This window comes from Sardina pilchardus, chromosome 22 (assembly GCF_963854185.1).
Source record: "Sardina pilchardus chromosome 22, fSarPil1.1, whole genome shotgun sequence".
In the NCBI taxonomy this organism is placed as follows: domain Eukaryota; kingdom Metazoa; phylum Chordata; class Actinopteri; order Clupeiformes; family Clupeidae; genus Sardina; species Sardina pilchardus.
This window is the reverse complement of record NC_085015.1, coordinates 24915900-24938399: the sequence shown is the minus strand read 5'-3', so window position 1 is coordinate 24938399 and position 22500 is coordinate 24915900. Positions and strand designations below refer to the sequence as shown.

The 22500-nt window shown below is 45.6% G+C and overlaps 1 protein-coding gene across 1 annotated transcript in view; it reads left to right on the top strand.

The window, feature by feature from the left end:
* Window positions 1–22500, top strand: part of atrnl1b (attractin-like 1b) — a 149523-nt gene that overhangs the window by 15009 nt on the left and 112014 nt on the right. The window contains 10 exon segments of the mRNA XM_062525690.1: window positions 2772–2885; window positions 3868–3996; window positions 6727–6935; window positions 8438–8612; window positions 10930–11017; window positions 14144–14402; window positions 15858–16050; window positions 16768–16922; window positions 17551–17635; window positions 18753–18964. Coding sequence (XP_062381674.1) covers window positions 2772–2885; window positions 3868–3996; window positions 6727–6935; window positions 8438–8612; window positions 10930–11017; window positions 14144–14402; window positions 15858–16050; window positions 16768–16922; window positions 17551–17635; window positions 18753–18964 — 1619 coding nt within the window.

Below are 22500 nucleotides of genomic sequence, written 5' to 3'. Positions count from 1 at the left end.
CTGGTAGAAGCGCAGCTAACAAGAGTTCAAACTGGGTTTACGTGGGCCGCTAGCTTCTGGCACTTAGCGGTTAGCATCGGATGCCAGAGGGGGGTCTGGGCCGGGCCAGCTGTGGCCCAGCTCTGGGTCAGATCCGTAAGAGAATCCTCATCTCTCTGGAGAACTTCAGTTCCCAGGAGGTGCTGATGCTGAGATGAAGTATTTGCGCTTTGAGAAAAGTTGCTGGGTGGGTCATGCAGCACTCTCAAAAATACAGTACACACCCTGCTGTCCTCAGCTGCACACTGAAGGCCAGTTAAAGTTGTGAAATAAACAGATGCAGTAATATAGGCAGTAATATCACATCTCTGACAATGCTGCAAAGTAACTTTCCACGTTTAGTAGCAACACATTTAAGAACCATTGTTTTTATTACAGAAGAATTAGCTGTAAACAATCTTTGAAGAGAAGAACCAGTGTTTTGTTATTGTTTAATGTATCTGTAGTTTCAGATCCCGAAAGATAAGAAATAACTGCCACATTTCTATTGCTTTCATTGCTTCAATGACTTGTGCATGTGAGTGGATATCAAAACTAGAACATTGATAAAATGTTTCTGGTGTATTTTAGCGTGCATCATTGTTCTGCACATAATTGTGGTCAGGAAACGTAATTTGATTTAATTTCTTGGACACACTTCGGTAAAATATATAATCACCCCACCATACCATACTCGCTGTCATTCTCCCAGAAAAGTGCAGTGATTTTCCAAATTCTTCCTCCAGTTTTTGGACTGGACATAGTAGCATGGAATGTGTGCTGAAATGACTTTATGCACATGCTTAGTTCTTTATGTTGCGCTGGAATTTCCACCCCTCTCTTTTGCGAACACACTTCCATTCTGTTTTTAATGTGCTAACATCTGAATCATCCTCAAAGCAAAGCCTCTTTCTCTTTCTATTTCTCTCTCTCTCTCTCTCTGTGCCCCCCCTCTCTTTCTCTCTCTCTCTCTCTCTCTTTCTCTTCAAATTTCAAATTAAAAGGAGCCTTATTAGCGTGACTGTTTGGGTATAGTGTTGCCAAAGCTAGTGTTACAGATAACACAGTAGAATCGCAAAAGAAAGAATGCAATGTGCTGCTAAAATGTGAACACAGAATAAACAAAAATGATACTAGGAAGATAGTTAGGGGTGGGTGTATGTATGTGTATGTGTATGTTTGTGTGTGTGTGTGTGTGTGTGTGTTTCTTTCTTTCTTTCTTTCTTTCTTTTCTCTCTCTCTCTCTCTCTCTCTCTCTCTCCCTCCCTGTGTGACTGTCTCTCTCCCTTCACTGCTTAAATGTAGAAACTATTTTTCATAAATATAAACACCTTAATGTCTTTCTGTAGGCCACATCCTGATTTACTTTAGCTCCCTCAACAGTTAGACTTTCTGGCTACAACATATACAGCAGAAATATCACCTGAAAGTGTCCATTGAGTTTGTGTATAAAACCTGGAGAAACTGACCCAAGTGCCAAACCAAACAAATGAAAAATACGTAGGCCTGACTGAAAACATTATGTCAGTTTTACCAGATTCCTAAAGTGGTCAGTTTAATCTGAAGAAGGTCAGTTTAGCCACAGTTTAACCTGTGTTTGTAATGTTTGCGTTTCAAAGGCTGTATGAAATGGATTGATGTATTTGCTTCAACTCCCCGTCCCCTCCTCCATTAGGGGCTGTAGATAGCTGCCTCTCTCAACACAGGGAGTCACACCTACCTTTTGAGTAGCTTATCTTGTCGATAGGAAAACCAATTTCTTAATCTACTTATTCCTTTATCTTTAGATTAAACACGATAAATCCAGTTATGCTTCTTAAAACATAAAGCATTTATCATCCCGTCTAACAAAAGTATGAACTTCTGAATGAAACTAAAGTTACTTTCAGATAGTCTTAGGTTATTTAGTTCACTTTAGATTGTTTCTCTCTTTCAAAACTTTTTGAATCTCAGTCTATATCTGTTTTCACTGTTTCAACCAGAAGGTAATGACAATGTCGCAAATTGGATTGTTAAGATTTTGATACACATGATAGGTTTCAGTTTTACTTGCATTTCAAATAGTCACGTTGACTTTTATGTCTATCCTTGGATTGCTATGCCTTTTAAAGTCAAAAATCACATCTAGAGCTTAAAAAAACTCCTGCTGTAACTAATAAGCCTCACAGAATGAAATCAGGATGCTTTTGCTTCAGTACTGTTTGATACTAGATGCTACTGCCATCAAGTTCTGAGGGATTTTACATACCTTTTAAGTACCTACTGCATCTCACCATTCTTCATACTGCACATGTGGCTACTACTTCATCAAATTTTGTATTGGTTTTATATGACTGTTTCAGTCAAGTGCATCCAATTTAAGGCCCACTGCACCCTCAAGTCTAGTGTGTACCAGGGACATTTTCCATTTCATTTGGATTCATTGATGTTGGTGTCATATGTAAAGATGACCATATAGTTCTGGAAAAAAATAATTCTGGAAAAATAATTTGAAGTTTGTGCTGCTGAAATATGCAATTCAGCTCCAGGATTTGGACCATTTAGGATCAGTTTCCTCATGCTGGCATGCGAGTTACAGTATCCGTATGTCACTGCCCGCTGTCTCTCAGCTGGGCATCTGTGCTGGCTGGCTGGCAGGCAGTCTGGCCGACCCCCCTGACCAGCGGGGACCGTTCACAGTGCATCGAGCTGGGCATCAATGAGGTGCTTAAGCCCTTATTCACTTACCCCCCCTCCCCTTTCTCTTGTTCCAGCCCAAATGCGGTCCTGAGGTTGCGCTTCAACCACTTTGCCACCGAGTGCAGCTGGGATCACATGTACGTCTACGACGGAGACTCCATCTACGCCCCCCTGGTGGCCGTCTTCAGGTGGGTCTGTTTTCACTGTGCTTCAACCAAGCCTGGCTGTCAGCACAGTGCCCTTTATAATATATATATATATATATATATATATATATATATATATTGCACTGTCTAACACTGAGATGTATGATCACCAGCGTCTTTGAATACTGTATATACTGTACAATGCAAAGGCATGGATGAAATGTTGAATTATGTATTTGTGATCAGCGACTGAGTCCATGAATTCAATATTTAATGAAAACAGTTTTTGTAAGTGATCTTCATGGCTTAAGGGGATCTATTACAATAGCTAACTGTTGTAATGAATCCCTACAGGGCCACTATGATTCTTTGCATGCTAGAAGGATCCAAGTCTTCATTTCGGCTAAACAACACTGTCAGTGTTTAGCATTACTTTATGAGCTGGAAACTCGAGGAACAGTAATATCCCCGCTGCCAGATGCAGATTTATTTATAGCGAAAAAGAAAAACCCCAATCCGTACAATAATGTTATCTCTTCTCCTCATTGTATGCCCCCCCCACTCTACACACACAAAAAAACACACACACACACACACACACACACACACACACACACACAAACCTAATTGAGCTGGTGGTGATGATCTGGACCGGTCAGATCAGTCAGATGAAAGAGTCGAGTAGCGGTTCCCACTGAGCTGGTGCTCATGACCGCCTCATGACACTCGTGCCTTTATAAGTGCTCCAGACGTTAGACGCACGGGGACATTCAATTAGGCAAATATGGACATTTGATTTGCACTTGAAATGGGAGCTATATAACAAATCACACATGAGATGAATGGACTTTGCTCGAAGGCACAACTCAATTCAATTCAAATTGGGGACATCCTAGGGGAGATTTCCTGAGACTGATATTCTGCTCCCTCTTTCTCACTCTCTCTCTTCTCTCTCTCTCTCTCTCTCTCTCTCTCTCTCTCTCTCTCTCTCTCTCTCTCTCTCCCTGCCTCTCTCTCTTTACAGTGGCCTAATAGTTCCAGAGGTGCGTGGAAATGAGACAGTTCCAGAGGTCGAGACTACTTCAGGCTACGCACTCCTCCACTTCTTCAGCGATGCTGCATATAACCTCACTGGCTTTGAGATCTTCTACTCGTGAGTACCTCCACAATTTGTTTTTTCACTTATCCTATCTCTCTCTCTCTCTCTCTCTCTCTCTCTCTCTCTCTCTCTCTCTCTCTCTCTCTCTCTCTCTCTCTCTCTCTCTCTGTTTCTTCGAGTGCTCATTAAAATAGCAATATACGCTCATATAAATGATGGTCAAAAAAGGAATAGTGCCAAATTTGAAACCTCCACACACTCTCACTCAACAATCCCAAGTCCAGCATTCCTGTGTTGGCCGCAACTGATATTTACACTGATGCCACTACTCTGATCTCTGGTCTTCTAAGGTTGTAAGCATTGTGGATTGAGTGTGCTACCCCTAGTGGACTAATGTGGTATAATGCCAAAGGTTGTCCAATACAAATCCAATCAGGTTATGTCATGATGAAAACCTATTTTCATTCCAGTATAGCTAAATATCTGTATGGAATTAGAAGGACTTAACAATCCATATGGCCTATTTAAAACAACATAAAATAAAATGGGCTACCGTGCTATTGGAGCACATCTATTCTCCTTGGGGAGGAGGTTCCAATGGTGGGTGCAGAATGGCTGAATGCCTTTTCACCTTGTTTTGGTTTGACAGAGCAACTAGCCCACCAGTCCCAGCAGATCAAAGTTCCCTATCAAGTGTATATGGCAGCACCAGTTCTGCTTTTTTGTTCAGTGTTGTGTACACAATTAATAGTGTCAAGAATTGAATATACGGAGATTGTCTGGCAGCCAATGCAAAGACTTATGAATTGGCGTGATATGGTCACTTTTCTTGGTTTTAGTTAAAAGTCTAGCATCCTGAATTATCTGTACCTCTCTGATGGATTTATTGGGGAGGCCAGTGAGGATGGGATTGCAATAGTAGAGCAGGATATGAATGTGTGAATGAGTTTTTCTAAAACGAGATCGCTGATCTTAGCTATGTTTCTAAAATGCCAGAACGCTGATCTGGTGGTGATGGCCTTAATATGGTTATTAAAATTAAGATAATCATCTAATTTCCCCCAGACTTTTAACATGGGTATTAGTCTGAAGTTGCTTTGATTCTAGATACACACTTAGTTTTGATCTTCCTTCGTTGTTCCCAAACAGGATAAGTCTTCAACTCAGTCTTCTTATTTAATTGGAGAAAATTATGTTGTATCCAGTCATTTATTTTTTCAAGGCACAGACATAGTGGTTCAGAGAGCAAGGTATATCTGAGTATCGTCTGCGTTGATAAGATATCTGCGTTGTAAGATACTGTATCTTGTATTCTTGAAGGATTTGGCCAAACGGGGGCAATGTATGTATAGGTTAAATAAAAGACGTCCAAGAATGGATCCCTTTGGGACTCCATATGACAGCAGTTTTCTCTGAGACATAGGTACCAATAGAGACAAAGTATTCTCTGTGCTCTAGGTACTTGATCATCTAAGGACACTGCCAGAAAGTCCAACACAGTTATTTAATCTTTTTAGTAGAGTTAAGTAGAATTGTTATCAGCACAATTCAGACACTTTGTGAACTCCATATTGTCTACCTCTGCAGATAAAAATTTCCTGTGGATTTCTCTCATATTCTCTTTTATTACAGTAATGCACGAAATAAGCAAATCATTTGTTCTGTGTTTGCTTTGTGAGCTCTTCCATCAACTAACATGTCTGCTGCTCAGAGGCTCTAATTATGTGAGGAGGTAGAGCAAATCTCCTCCTGCAGATTCATTGAGCAACTCTGCGGCCTTCCATTAATGTTAGGGAGCCTAGTCAATTCAGTTCACCAGGTACATATTACATGGAAATACGAGACATTCTTTTTCCTTCTTTTCTCTCTTTTTCGCTCTCTCCCTCTGTCTCTCTCTCTCTCTTTCCCTCGCTCTTTCCATCCCCTCCGCATGTCTCATTTTCTCCCTCCGTAACCCTTGTTCTCCTCACCCGACACGCTCCGTTTGCTATCTCGTGGAGCCGACGCCGCGTCCTGAACGCCCCCCTCTCTCTCGCCCCCCCCCCCCCCCCCTTAATTCGGGGGCATAATCACCGTGCCGCATTAGGCTGGCCTGATCCCCTCTCCCCGGAGAGGCCGTATTTTACCCCGACAGCGCTCACAAAGCCCACCGCCGCCGTAGTCCCCCTCATTACACCCTCGTCTCAGTGCCGTCCGCCTCTTATCGGAGCACTCATACATCTTCCTCTTTCTCCCTCTTGCTCTCTCTCTCGCTCTCACTCTCGATCTTGCTCTCTCACTCTCGCTCTCTCTCGCTCTCTCTCTCTCTCTCTCTCTCTCTCTCTACACCTCGTTTCTTATCCTCCTCCTGCTCTCCTCTTTGGTTCTCTTGTTCGTCTCTTATCATGGTATATGTCTCTGGTCTTGTTGCCTGTTTCTTCTCTTGCTTTCTTACTCATCTCTTTTTTCTTCTTCTTTTTTTGTCTCTCTATCTTACTCCTCCTTGTGTTTTTCTTTTTGTCTTTTCTCGGTCTCCCTACTTAATCACTCCTCTCTCTCTCTCTTTTTTTTTTTTAAGTACTCTCACCGTTGTCTCATCCTTGCCCCTTTAACCTGTGACGTCTTTCTCTCTCGTTTTCTCTCTCACGACCTAATCCTTTACTTTGGGGTCAAACACACCTACACGTGGATGGGTCTGAATGTCTGTGTGTATGTGTGTGTGTGTGTGTGTGTGTGTGTGTGTGTGTGTGTGTGTGTGTGTGTGTATGTTTGTATGTTCAACTGTTTGTGTGTGTGTGTGTGCAGAATCAACTCGTGTCCCAACAACTGCTCGGGCCACGGCAAGTGCACGACGGGCAACTCCATTGCCAGCCGCGTGTACTGCGAGTGCGACGAGTACTGGAAGGGCGAGGCCTGCAACATCCCCTACTGCCGCAACAACTGCGGCAGCCCCGACCACGGCTACTGCGACCTGACCGGCGAGAAGCTCTGCGTTTGCAACGAGAGCTGGCAAGGTAGAGGCACACCTGCGCACACACACACACACACACACACACACACACACAGACTCTCTCTCTCATTCTCTCACCCAATGTTCACTCATACAGTAGCTTTCAATCTTCCATACATGTCTTGTTCTCCATATCTGTTCTTTTGTTCTTCTCTCTTTTCATCACCTTTGCTCTTATTCTGTCGCCACCCCCCCCCTCCTCTCACGTCTCGTGATCCATCTTTGCTCTCCTAGTCAGTCTCATTCTGTCCATCTTTCTCCTCCTCTCCTTTATCTCCCTTGTCGTTCTCCATCAATCCTTCACTTTCGTCCGGTTTGTTGCTTTGATCCGTCCGCAGCTTGACACCTCTCCCTTAAGCTGTAACACAATCCTTTTCAGCGGACAGCCTTGCTCGTGGCTATGGGGCAACATCCTGACATCTGCTGGGGTGCGCCTCAAGGCTTGAAGTACTTTTTAGTGCGCGCACTGTCGCCATCTTGTGGTTGTACCGCAGTACTGCAGCTGTCGCTCAGCATTGAAGCGCGGTAGTAGCGCTTAGGGCCAAACTGACTGAGTGTTAACATCGCAATTAACCCCCACTGGAGGTTTTGACACCACATTGTCCTATGGTGTTGATGGAGCGAGAGTCTGTGTGTGTGTGTGTGTGTGTGTGTGTGTGTGTGTGTGTGTTTTTGTGTGTGTGTGTGTGTGTGTTTATATATGGGTGTGTGTATGTGTATGGGTGTGTGTGCGTGTGTGTGTGCATCCATGCCTGTAGGGAGCATGGTTAATGAAAGCCAGTCAATTATAGGGAACGTGTGAATATGCTGCCGTTGTCACGGCGATCAGCGGAGGGTGGTGAAGCACTGTCATTTGTTTCGCTGAGTGTCGCCAGGAGGCTGTCAGGGAACAACACGAGGTCAAGCGGGCGCTCATGAATCACCGACTAAATATCACTCCTCTCACTACCTTTCTATACCTCTCTCTCTCCCTCTCTCTCCCTCTCCTACTCACACACTTTCTCTCTCTTCCTCCTTCTCCCTCTCTCTATCTCTCTCTCTCCCTCTTTCTCTCCCTCACTCTCTATCTCTCTATCCCCCTCTCCTACTCACACTCTCTCTCATACTCTCTCTCTCCCTCTCACTCTATCTCTCATACTCTCCCTGTCTCTCTATGTCTCTATCTCTCTCTCTCCCTCTCCTACTCGCACACTCTCTCTCTCTATTTCTCCCTCTCCCTCTCCTAGTCGTTCTCTCTCTCTCTCTCTCGCTATCTCTCTCTTTCTCTCGCTCACCCGCTCCTATTCTCTCTCTGTTTCTCTGTGTTCCCGCTCTTTTGTCCTTCAGTGCTGTTATTTCAGTAATTCCCCCTTATTCCCCCTCTTACTCTCAATCTTTCACCCTTCACACTGTTAGCTGATGTTCATTTGTTATCATGTACCTATTTTTTTTCTCAATCTGCTCTATTTTTTTTAAACTTTTGTCCTCTATCTCCTTTCATCCCCCTCTCCCTCTCTCCCTCCCCAGGTCCAGATTGTTCTCTGACCGTCCCGTCCACGGAGTCCTACTGGTTCATGCCGAGCGTGAAGCCCTTCGGGACGTCGTTGGGCCGGGCGTCCCACAAGGCCGTGGTGCAGGAAAAGGTCATGTGGGTCGTGGGCGGCTACACCTTCAACTACAGCTCCTTCCAGATGATCCTTAAGTGAGTAAATTAGGGCGTGTGGCTCTCTTTTCTCTCAAGTTTACCCAACGTTAATTAAATGTTTTCAACTTGAAAACATTTCTGCAAGCGTTGATGAATACTGGAAGTACTGGAGTACTGTTTTCAACTTGAAAATATTTCCCGGTCCACTAGGTGGCGCTGTTTGGCACGCTGATGGGCCCCAGCCCAGTGTTTGAGAAGCACTGATTTAGTAGGCTGGGTGAACCCTGCATGATCTGCCGGCGAATTTGGATTTCGCCTGGCAGCTCAGGCTGGAAACCTGCACATCTATCTCCCCTGCTTCCTGTCCACAACCTTTGGGTCCAATCACAAACTAGCTTACCAGCAATCCGGTGCGTCTTTTGGATCTGATTGGTTGAAAGACTTTCCAAGCGTACGGAGTCATTTGAACAATGATCACGCCTCTTGTGCAGCAGAAATAAAGAGCAGACTCCCCATACTAATGTTCAATCTTAAAAGATGGTGTAACCATCATTCTTGGATCACCTGACAAACAGAAGAATGAAAGACACTTTAATATTAGAGTGTTGTGTTCTCCTTCAGAGAACCAAAGTGTTACGTTGATAATGATGAGCGCCAGGCTCGCTAAAGCTAAAGCTAAAGCGCTAAACACATTTCCTCTCCCCTCCTCTCCCCTCCCCTCCTCTTCGTCTCCACTTCCTCCTGCTTCACCCACACCCGCACACATCTGGCTTCACTCATTAGCCATTTCATACCGTCCAGGAGGTGTGTACAGTTTTTTTTAAGAGAGCCAGATGGTTCTGTCTGCAAAAGTGCTAGGGAGGAGCAAGAAGACTTTTTTTTTGTTTCGGTCGGTATCTTTCTGAGCTTCTCTCCTCTTCGGATTCTCTGAGGTTCCTCCTCCAGGGCGGCCTGTGTTAACGATTCATCTGCAAGTCACCCCAAGGTCACGCTCAGGCGGCTCAACTCAATCAGCAGCCTCGGGGGATTTTTTTGGCTTCGGCGTTTGTGCTGATATCAACAAAGAGAGAATTCATATCTGCCGGGATTGATATCGTTGGCTGCTTCTGTCGCAGCTGGGGCTTCAGACAGGGGAATGAGGATCTGAAGGCAAACATGGGCTGTGGCTGTTACTGTTCAAACTTCACAACAACCGCCCAACCACAGAAAACGTTGGTTAAATCTGACTAAATATGCCATTTTAAATGGTTAGCAAACATTAGCAAATATCGCATTAGCATGTTTAATATGTTAGCATGGTGAACATGCTAAAACATGTCAAAATCATGACGTCAAATGCTATGCTAGTTGAAAGGAGCTCTTTTAACTTAGCGTGCCATGACCCAGCAGTGTTCCCCCTGGTTTTCCCCAGAGGGCTGCTGGCCCGGGCAGCTCTTCCTCTGGATGTCCTGTCCTCAACAGGGGGTGGCTCTCCTTACTCCAGCACCTCAGATTGACTGCTCCCTGGGCTCCTCTGCACTCTTTTAGTCTTCTGCCAGGTCTTTTTCGGAACTCCCCTCTCAAAGTTCATTTCGGGAACTGCCTGCCCTTTGACTCAAGCCGCTGTTGCGCTCCGTAGAGGATGCGGAATTCATGAATCTGTTGATTTTTCGGTCTGTTATGCACCCGGTGCATCTTTGTCACCGTCATCAGGAGGATCAAGAGCACTCCTCCCCCCCCCCAACTGCAGACACTTGCCCCTGTCACACAGTATTAACCGAAGTTTAACCAAATTATGAGTCGGATCCGCATGATGATGTAGGATGTCCAGCATGTAGTGACTCTGTCTTTTACATCAGACTTTTTAAGTTATGAGTGGACACAAGCACAGACAGATGGACAGGCCCAGTGTTGTAGTCTAGTTAGCTGTAGTGGGTATACTGTGATGTAGTCAAGTTAGCTGTAGTGGGTATACTGTGTTGTAGTCTAGTTAGCTGTAATGGGTATACTGTGTTGTAGTCTAGTTAGCTGTAGTGGTTATGCTGTGATGTAGTCCAGTTAGTTTTAGTGGTTGTATACTGTCATCAACCCCAAATGTTAATACCTGTTGTCTATTTTAAGTAAGTATATTGAGATGGTGATGCTTTTTAAGTGGGTATATTGCATATTCCTGCATATCACGTAGACCACGCCACTGGTAGACCTGATTTTAATATCCTCCTTCAAGGTTAACAATGTTCTGTTATCATGTGCTATTTGTCAGAAAAAAAAGCAGTGAAATTAGCTTGTAGCTCTGTTCTTTTTTGTCAGGTTTGAAGTGTTCTGTGATTGTCAGTGTTGGATGTGACACAGAAGAGTTGACGTGTCTGTGCCTGTGTGTGTGGTCTTTCCGCAGCTATAATCTGGAGAGTGGCATCTGGAACACCGTGCCCATCAGCAGCGGGCCCCTGCCGAGATACGGACACTCCATCGCCCTCTACCAGGTACGGGCACAACACGCTCCTCAAGACGAGACAAAAATAACGTTCGGGATGGCAGCGATACCCTTTGGACATTTGTTATGATGGCATAGGTGGACAGGAAGCACTGAAATATCCATCCAAATCTTAACGCACATCATTGTTCCCATAAACACACTCTCTCACTTTTTCTGTGCGTACAGAGCTATGAGAGTCAGACACTTGGTGGACATAATCGTTGTCAAGTGGTTTGGTTCAGTAGGCAAGAATATAATCTGCTGTGCCACAGATGATTTTGTAGGCTGCAGGTGAAATCATCCTAGCGTCTGAAAGCCCATAATTGGCCGATGCATAGTTTAGTTTGGGGAAAGATGGCTGCTCAGCAGTTCATGTGTCAGGGGACCCGTGAAGTCATTTGCGCAGCTAGCTGAATTAGCATGTCATCTCGCATATAATGGACTGCTGACAGTGCTGCTGCCGACTTGAATTGGCATTGAAAGATGTGGAGACTAACTGCAGTGCGCACTCGGCACGAGCTCCAGCAGAAATGTGACATCCTAGTCCCTCGAGGCACAATTGAACAGCTGTTTAATGTCTGAATTCCAGGTCAGAGTCTTGGGTAGGCCCTCTCTCCAAATAGGACTGACATTGTTAGAGTGGTGATAACAATGCAAAGAGGCAAGCAATGACACAAGGAGCGTTTCCTGGTATAGATATATAGATCTTGAATATAGATTCATTGATTGTATGATTAGTGATGTGTTATGCGTTAATGTTCTGATAAGAGAGACATCCTAGTTGTTTGTATTGGTAGGTAATGTAAACAAAAAGAATGGTTGGTTTGAGTGTCCAGGGTTGCAGAAGCAAGTCATGCATATAGCTTATTGGAGTACAAAAGGTCCCTATGGCCACCTGCAAGAGGCTTTGGTGAATCAATTGATTTCACTGTATTGAACTGTGGTGGATCACTGTGTTGGGGTTGAAATGGGTAGAATTTCTCCTGAAGATAAAAATAACATGAGTCAGGACTTTCAAGCAATGCTATTTATTGGGAAATGGTAGGAAAAGTAGCTCTCCAAATATCCGGGCAATATCTTTGCTTCGTTTGTGTGTTTGTTTTAATCCACAAAGGGAGAGTTACTCATTCACTTTCACAAGATGGTAGTTAATCCAGAGAAGTGATTTATTCTAGCCATTCCGCATATTCCCCATAGACCATAGCACTCATAAATAAGCCACTTTTACTTTCAGTGTGTGTAAGGCTTGCAAAGCTCTGAACTGTTTGAATCAGGACTTCAATGCATTCACAATCCCTAGTAATCTGCTGTGAGGTCCTGGTAATCACTTTGCAAATATTGACACTAAGCAAACTCAAATGTGCAAATGAGTGGTTAGCATCTTTGTTGAGCAGATGTGATGGCCAGTGGCCACTAGATGTAACGGTGCTTCTGTGTCCGGTCTCCTATGAGCAACATTGCTGATAGTGGTGTTGTGATGTGCTGTGCTGTGCTGTGATGTGGTGTCTCCTGTTTGGCACTACAAAGGGGGGAGAAGAGCAAACAAGTGCTAATGACTTTCCCATTGAGTCCCTTCCTGTGTTGCAGGGGAATCTGTCCCTGGGACAGTGTGTGCCAGCCCAGCAGTGACGGTTCCACGTCACACACACACACAGACACACACAGACACACACAGACACACACAGACACACACAGACACACACAGACACACACAGACACACACAGACACACACAGACACACAAAGACACACACAGACACACACACACACACACTGTGAGAGAGAGAGAGACAAAAGAGACAATCTGCCTAGCTGCCGGCGGGCAGCAGGCAGCTGACCAGTCAGGCGGGGGGAGGGGGCGTGTGCCCAGAGAGCCCCTGGTTTACCTGCGCGTCCCGCCAGCAATTAGCCGCTCATTCAGAGCCGCTCTGAAACCCCCCCTCACATCGCAAATCCTCTCAGGAGAGGACTTGGAACAAACAAGGGGAGGCTGGCAGACACCACCGGCACTTCATCCCCCACACAAACCCCTTCAGGCCCGGCCAATTAGCACCGGCAAACGGGGAGGGAGCATGGGAGCGGTGGGCTGGAGGAGAGGGGTAGACAATTGATAAGGACAATCATACTTGTTAGATGAGCTTTTGGATGAGAACGATATGTTAGATTACCACTGGAACTAAATATTTGGGGTGTCCCAAAGGGAAGGGTGTGCTGGGAGTGTGCTGTGTTTGTTTGAACAGCAGGTGGCAGACTTGAGCCAGGAATGAGCCGGCTGCTCTTTTTTTTGTTCTGCGGCTCTGTGTGTGTGTGTTGTGCGGTGCAGTGATCATCTCCCTGTTCGCTTGTCATTGGGGTTTTCCTGTCTTCGTCTGCGTCGTCATAAATATTTATGTATTTACTCTCAAGTGCGCCCGCTACATGCTACGTTTCATATTCATGCTGTGTGCAATCAATGTTTAATTGACTGAATAATACTCGGTCACGGGACCCAGTTCTCGGTTGTTTTTGCCAAAGCCGGGTCATCCTTGTTTTGAAGCAATGTGCCTGCAAAGCCCTGAGGACAATTAATGCAAGCCCTTCTTATTCCTCTTGTGTTGTCACAGTCAGTCAGCACAGTATAATTAAGCAAATCTTCTTTCCCTCTTTCCTACTCTCTCTCTCTCTCTCTCACGCTCTCTCTCTATCTCTCTCTTTTTCTTACATTCTTGCTCTCTGCAAATTTGCCCTTCCTCTTCATGTTCAACACAGCCATGGCACCACATAATCTCTCTCTCGCTTCCTCTGTCTCTCCAACCGTTGTTATACACCTTTGACTTCTGCTTCCCCTTAATCTTTCATTCCCTCCCTTTGTCTTTCTACCCCCGTCCTTCTCTCTTCTATTCTTTCTCTTTCTCTGTATCTCGCTCTATATATATCCCTCTCACTCTCTCTTTCTCTCTCCCTCTTTCTGCTTACTGGTCAACTGGTATTTTTTCCGCTTTCTTTGATTTAGATATTTGGATGCTATATGTACAGATTCTATTGTCTTGTTTTGTGTTTTAGCTGAGTAAAGGGCTTTTAAAAATGTATTTTCTTTCTTTCTTTCTTTCTTTCTTTCTTTCTTTCTTTCTTTCTCTGCCCCTCTCTGTCTTCAGGATGATATCTACATGTTTGGTGGGAAGCTTGAGATGGGCGCGGGCAACGTGACGGACGAGCTGTGGGTCTTCAACATCCCGAGCCGGACGTGGTCGCAGCGCTCGCCGGCCACGCAAGCGCACACGGGCCAGGTGTTCGCCGTGGAGGGCCACTCGGCCCACGTGGCTGAGCTGGAGAGCGGCGACCCGGTCATGGTGGTCATCTTCGGCTACTCGTCCATCTACAGCTACATCAGCAACGTGCAGGAGTACAACATCAGTGAGTGTGGCCTTAAAGCTTTTTGGCGCAGTGTGGCTCGCGTTGAGGGGCTCGTTCGGGGTTCAGATGTGCGGGGGTGGGCAGGGTAAAGCCCCCCCCCTCCGAATCCCCAATCGTCCATCCACAAGCGTGCTACGCCGGCGCAGTCGCTGATCTTTTTTAACGTGCCTCTGCAGTTTTGTGCACTTAGACGGGGCACGATGCTGACGCGGCATTATTTTGCCATCTGTTATGATGGATAGGGGAAAACAGCAAACCTTTTTAACACGTCACCTTTACACAATTTCTAATTTATCTCACGCGACACGAAACCTAAATAATACTCTCGCCGAGCCACAACATCCATTCTGAAGTCAGGGTATGTAAATCGAGCTTGTTTTGCAACCAGAACAGTTTATACGGTTTATGTATTTCATTGACAGACTGCTATCCTTTCGATTTTTCTGGAGAAACAGACACAGTGCAGCCATATTTTCATCTGAACACAAGATGGCGCTGCAGCTCTAAAAGGATGTGGAGAGCGTGGAAGTGAAGACCCAGTGCAGTGTTTTGGGGTTGGAGAGTTGGGGAGGGGAGGGGTGAGGAGTCAATTGAAAGCAGGGCTAAGCTGAAGTGGTTGTCAGGAGGGATTGTTTTTAACCTTGACCAGCGATCTCTGGACCTCACTATGATTGCTTGCCGCTCATCTTTCTCTCTCTTCACCTCGGGTTTCGCTCTCGTGTTTCCCTCTCTTTCTCTCTTTCTCTCATTCTCTCTCTCTCCCTCTCTCTGTCTCTCTTGTTGTGTGAGTCACAGGCTTAAGGAGGCCTCATGCTCTTATGTAAATAATAGCTTTTTAAAAGAGTCCATTTTAGTGGAGGACGGCAAATGTTTTTTTTTTTTTTTTTAAGAGGAATCTTTTAACTGTGGCCTGGAATGGCAGCATTACCGAGTGCCCACAAGTGGTTTCAGAGGACTTCAACCTCTGTAAATAAAAATGTGGAACCAATCCGTAAGCTTTCGGCTAGAGGACTGTATCTCCTAATATGCTCTGAGCCCTTGTGTGCGTTTTAAGTGGTTGTGAACCATAAGATTAGCATGTAACGGTAGCTGCTTTGAGCCCGAAATGGAACAGCACATCACGGGTTAGAAGTTGCCGACGTACTGTTGGTCCATGACTACGTGTTGATGATTGCAATTTGAGTACTAGTATGATTTCTGATTTGCAATAAATTACCTGTTGTGGGAGGCCATGATTGTGATTTGTCTGTGTTATTGTGATTGTGATATGCAAAGGGAATTGCCGCGTCGCTTCAAAATGATGATTGGTGTGTTTATATTCCCAAGTGCACATGTGTGGCAATAAGCGTGAGTAGTAATGTATGGCTTCATCCATCTCTCTCTCCATCTCTCTCTTTCTCTATCTCTCCCTCTCTATCTGTCTATCCATCACCCCTCCATGGGCGATTCCTTCAGGGACAAACGAGTGGCACATCCCCGAGACTCGAGGGGCGATTTCTCTGGGTGGCTACGGCCACAGCAGCGTGTACGACCCGGGCAGCAAGTGCGTGTTTGTCCACGGCGGCTACAAGTCCCTGCCCAACAAGAACAACAACAAATACGGCCTGGTGGATGACCTGTACCGCTACGAAGTCCCTGCGCGCACCTGGTGAGCTTTGACAGACTGATGGATGCTGCTGGGAGCTTGCATGCACACACACACACACACACACACACACACACACACACACACACACACACACACACACACACACACACATACGCACGCGCACACACACACACTCAATCTGAGCACATACTTATGGAAATCTGGTACACAGTCAGCCACGCTGAGTGTTCTCACAAACATTAAGCTGGAAATTGGAAGCGCAGACAGAACCCTGACAACACACCCTGTCAGAACGATACACACTCTTATACACACACAATATTACAAGCCCTGTCAGAAAGACACACACTCTTATACACACACAAAATTACATATGGTGTTGCTGTAGAGACACAGATGTGCACCTCATTTGAACACAAGCTGACAACAAACATATGCATATTCCGACAACATAGTAGATACTAATGGACAAACACAGATTTAAAAAGCATTTGTCGCTAAGACACATTTAAAAAGCATTTGTTGCTAAGACACACCACACCACAACACTGAGCTGAAAACTGCAGCACGAATAACTGTGTGAACCAGTTCAAAAGCAGGACACATTGAATTGTGTTTTTCCTAAATATATGACGTGCCATTCCAATACAACATTGATTACCAGTGGATTTGTTGTTGTTGACCTGTAAATAAGTAGTGCTCTAGTGGTTTTTGTGGTTTTGTTTTTGTTTACGTTTGTTTTCCGGCCCATTCCAGGACGATCCTGAAGGAGAGCTCGTATCCCCGTTACCTGCATTCCGCTGTGCTCCTGGGTGGAACCCTCCTCGTCTTCGGCGGAAACACCCACAACGACACGTCGCTGAGCAACGGGGCCAAGTGCTTCTCCACCGACTTCCTGGCGTACGACATCGGTATGCCTCGCCCCTCTTCTGTCCTGTCACCCCCCCCCCCCCCCCCCCCATTTTTCCAAGTCTCCTCAAATCCGTGGGTGGTCCCTCCGTGAAATGTTTGTTTGTCGTAATGTCAAGCTGGCATGAAGGTCGACCGAGAGTACCCATATCATCTTACTGTTAAGCTTAAAGGAGTGGGTGTTCCACTCCACAACATCTGTTTTTCAGAAAGCCTGCGTTAAAGGCAAGAGAACAGCTTTGCGTTTGTCATTCAACCTTGAGAGGTGATTAAAGTGAGTTTGGTTTCAGATTTTAAAAACAGAAAGAAATGGAGAGCTAAACAACCAACCCGAAACAAAGTCCGTGTGCGGACTAGCGCTAGCATGTAATCAGGGCATTACATCCTGAAGTGGTTTGGCTGGCCTATGTTTTATGATGGAACTTCATGTTCAATTTAGTGTGCAAATTCCTGACTGTTAAGGGAAGTCATGGCGTCTTGAGTAATGCAAGCAGTGTGTGTTTGGCTGTGACTGTTGTGGTTGCTTTGTGAGCAGAGGGATTTGACTTAGCCATGCAGGGTAATGCCCAAAGGCAGGCTTCAGACTGGGCCGTTGACAGTATCTCACCCACATCCCCTCTCTCCTTTCAGCCTGTGATGAGTGGAAAGTCCTTCCCAAACCAAATCTCCATCGTGATGTGAACCGCTTTGGACACACAGCTGTAACCAGCAATGGGTGAGTGACTCACGCACGCGCGCACACACATACGCACACGTACGCGCACACGTCTGGGTTCCCCATTAGCGCTAATTTCCTGAGCTGAGGAAACTGTGACTCCACGCATATGCCTTTGTTTCCGCCGTCATTTTGATGTTAATAGTTTCTGTATTATTTTAATTCTTTATCAACCTTCCCAGGGAGTGCAATTGAAAATGAGCCTTTTGTCTGAGTGTGGCACATAGACAGTATTGTTAATTAGTGTGCATTGTTACTGATAAAAAGTGTCTCAAAACCAAACAAAGCTAAATATTATAAAAAACCTTCAACTTTATTTTTATGTTCCATAAGACAATGGTCAGGTTTTTTTCCCCCTCAAGTCTGTTCTTCTAAGGCTTGCCAACCAATCATCGTGATCAACTAATCATTAACTCTGAGATTAATGGGATTAATTGTTTAAGCCCTCTACCGTGTCTCTTTGATTAATAGAATCAATTGTCTTAATGCTGGAACAGAGAATGCACAGGACTCGTACCGGTAATTCCTCAAGAAATGACCTCCAAACCGAAGAAAGCACCCTTTAATTTAATCTGGCCAGGGCTTGCTTCCCAGACAAGGATTAAGACTGATCTCGGACAAATTTGTTCTGAATGTGGAACTGATATTGCACCTAGTTAGTTCTGGACCTCCCTGACGGACGGTTGCATCGCTAAGTGAATGCAAATATACGGCGGGGCTACGGTGTGCATGGTAAATATGCAACTGAGGGGAAAAGTGGGGTTGATGCGATGTCTTAGCCCCGACAATTAGCCACTGCTCGCTCTGCGGTCTCTGTGTCTTATCACATTTGGGGAGAGCTCCATGACCAGCTGGATAGAGAATGGTTCTATTGACCCGCAATTTAGAGAAACCTTGAAAAGCCTCTTTCTTTGCTCTTCAACAGGAAACGGTGTCGTGGGGGAACCTTTTTCGTGATTTGTGTTAAAGTAAAATGGACATTGCAGTACTCCTAAAAGGGGCTTTAATTAAGCAGGTGTTTCGCTCTTAGCAATGAGAGCTCCTGAACTGTTGCGCTAAATAATAGGGCTAACAATGTTAACAACTCTGCTTTGACCTTTGCCCTTTTGCCCTCTAGGTCCATGTATGTGTTCGGCGGCTTCTCCAGCGTCCTCCTGAACGACGTCCTCGTCTACCGGCCGCCCAACTGCGAGGCCTTCCTGGACGAGAAGCGCTGCGTGACGGCCGGCCCTGGCGTCCGCTGCGTCTGGGTCCGTAGCCGCTGCTCGTCCTGGGCGCCGGGCCCCTTCAACGGCACCATGGACGCACCCTTCTGCCCTCTGAAACCCGGTAAGGGTTAGCCGTTGCTTGCTCAAGGTGACCGTGTATATTACGAGGGATGGAAAGCCGTTAATGATAGTCATTGGGCTCATAAGAGACACTGTGAAACACACAGTGCTGTAGAGGACCTCGGGGAACCCTCAATTCAAGGAAAAAGATCATTCAAGGAATTCTCAAGGGGTATGTTGATTAGATTTTGTCGTGGCTATAGAGATAATTAAGGATAACATTTAAGAATGACTTGTCACCTCTAAAGAGTCCATTTCCATTTTTCTTTTAAAAATTACATTGTTTCACAGTCTCGGGGAAAGTAGGATACTTTTTTAAAAAAACGAAAGACACATCTAAGTCTCATTTCGGGGATTTCCCAGTCTCTTCTTCTTCGTGATCCGGCTCTCGCCGACAGATATTTAGGTCACCGCAAAAAAAAAGTTGTATGGAATGGCAGCCGCTGCGCAGCGAAGGTGACAGAGCCCTGAATTAGCACTCCCAGTGGTACAGAGCAGGTGGAGGCGCTCCATAACAAAGGATGGGCTCCGTCATCTGGAACCGCAGTGAAGGAGGAGACTCACTAAATCTCATCCCCCCAGCGGGTTTCGGCGTCGCAACCCATGAATAAGTGGGTGTGTTTCGGCTAAGGCTCACTCTTTTCACACAGAGCAAGTTTGACTGTTTAAATGCAGGAAACGTAATGCGTTTTTCAGGGTATATTTTTGAGGGCTTTTTTTTTTTGAGCCTTTGTTGATGGGAACTGAGTGGGAGAGAAATGGGGAGTGGGCTCAGGATATGACCTCAGGGCCGTATTCAAACCTGATTGTGTATGAGCATTGAACCAGTATGTGTAGGGCTGGACCGGGACCAAAAATCTTGCCCCAGCGGCCCTCAAGTGGGTCGGGCACAACCACTAATACACAGTCCTAGTGCCCTAAAAAATCGGTCTATCTATTGAGGTAAGTGCAGTGGAGCATTGCAAGTGGACAAGTGTTCTTGCTCACTTGCTTTCTGACTAACTGGTGATTAGAGGTGGCCATGGAGCACGTAATCTCCATATTTAAGTATAATTTTAAATTATTCAATACATTTAAACTATAGGCCTACAATGCTCAATTGAGAGCTGCACCCTACGCATTACTGTATGTATGAACTATGAAGACATACACCCAGGTTGTAGTAGGCTTAACTATAATTTATAACCCTAATAATTTATGTTCTTAACAGTTTCCACTGCACCTTGGACAATATAAACATCACACAAAATAAATATACTGTAGGACAACTTTCTTGCCTGTTTCTGTATTTTTACCCCCAAGGGAACTCTTCCCTTATAGCAAAAGTTGATTCAACATAGTGTTTTCTAAGCACGCTGATGTTGAAACAACGACCACTCGCGCTGTTGATTCAACATTTACATTTTGGAAAAACGGAAACCGACTAATCCGACCAACAGTCAACGTTGATTCGACACACCTTTGTCACCTGGGTTAGCAAGTCATTAATTTATCAAACCCATGACCATCATCTTATCTTATTGAAATGAATGACCTGCAGTCATCATAACCACCATTGTCAGCATGGTATGACGTTGTGAGTCACTGTTAATCTTGTTTTTTTAGTTATCAACTGTTTATTGAGTTTCATAAACAGGGGAGGGGCGGGGTGGCAAGACGGTTACATGGTAAAAGACAAAAATAGAAAATACAGTCACTGTTAATCATGAAGTTACTGTACATAGTTGCCACACCTACACTCTCCTCCAGCTGCTCACTGTCCCTCTGCACTGTATTGGCCTGTGCAGACTACACGATTTTAGCTGATTTTGCCATATTTGTGTCATGGCCAACACATTTTCATTGTCGTGTCCGAATACGAGAAGTCGGGAACGACAAAGTGTCTTGTAATGTGACACATTCAACGACCCACGATTTATCGTCTGCGACATTCCACAATGTTACGACCAAAAGATAATCGTGGAAGACCGCTTACCTCTCCTCCTTCAAGTTCAGCCTGTTGCTGACGCCGGCTCCTTGCCATATTGGATACTGTCGAACAGAACTGCTACATTTGTCTTGTTTTTGCACAGTTGGCACCACCAGCCTTTTACCCGACACAATTTCTACAGTATGTGTACTTTTGTTTATCAATTTTGATACGCGCACAGAATTTTGTGTCCGTGCCAGAATGGGAGTGGTGGCGCCTGACAAAAGCTGTTATTGGGCAGCCACGGGCCACTGACTGGCCTCGCTTTGGGCCGACCGTTGGCCGAATAAATTAAATAACATTATTTTCCAGTGGCCCTTAAGGTGCGTTGGCTCACAGGGGAAAAAGCCCGGTGTGTGTGTGTCAGATGGCCAATCCGTCCCCGCGTATTTAGTATGGGATGCAGACCGCTGCGCTAGAGCTCTCTCCCCGAAACTGTGACTCTTGAATTTATTTTGCTCTTCAAGCTTGACAGTCAATCAAATAACACCACTCACTCTCTTCTGTGCTGCTGTCCTTAGTGTTCCTTAGACCTGCAGCTCTAAGGTTACACTAGCCATTATTTTATTTATTTCTTTACGTGCACAGGCATTCCAGTCGAGTTTTGTCTTTCATTCACTATATTATACACAAACACATTTGAAAGCAAGAGGGCAGAGCTCAACTGGGGAGACCAGGTGAGGAGGCAGTGAGGTGTGACTGTGATATTAAGAGTGTGAACAGCGGATTGAATGAATAATATGAAGGTACTGGGGGGGGGGGGGTCTACAGGTTTTTTCCGCCTCGCTGAAATCCCAACATGTCATGTTGCCACCCAGTTACCCCCTCCCGCTGTCTTCCTCTGTCTCATCCTCTCGCTTGCGCTCTCCCTCTCACTCTCTCCCTCTTCCTTCCCTCTCTCTCTCCCTTTCCCTCTCTTTCCCTCTCTTTCCCTCTCTTTCCCTCTCTCTCCCTCTCTCTCCCTCTCTCTGTTGGGGGGAGGAGAGGAGGGGGGTCTCTGGGAAGGCATCCCCAACAAGTTGGCTGTGGAGAGTGGATTGTTTCCCAGAGTTGTCTGCCCTGCTGGGCACTGCCAAGCCCTGTTTGATCTTCATCCGCCTTTCAAAACACAGCCAGGAAAGCGCTAGGCAAGCGGAGTGTGATCCCTCTAACACACAAACGCGCGCGCACACACACACACACACACACACGCTGTGTAAACTCCTGCTCAACTTGTTCAGTCTACTGTGTGTGTGCGTGTCTACCTCATGTAACCACATTGCGAAAAAAAGAGGGCCTACAGCTTCAGTATTATAGGATTTAAAAAAATTCAAACCGGAAGGGCTGCGCAACGCATCATGGGAAATTTCCTCACCGAAGGCCAACGGCTCTTTTGTAAGTGCGGTGTGTGTCCGTGTGTGTGTGTGTGCCTGTGTGTGTGCGTGTGTGTGAGTGTGTGTGTGTGCGCGTGCGTGTGTGCGTGTGTGTGCGCGTAATAAAGAGAAAGAAGTCAGGGGAAAAAATGATCCCTCTCCATCTCTGTCAAAGAAACTGCAGTGAAGGCAAAACGTAGTATCACAGAAAGCAAA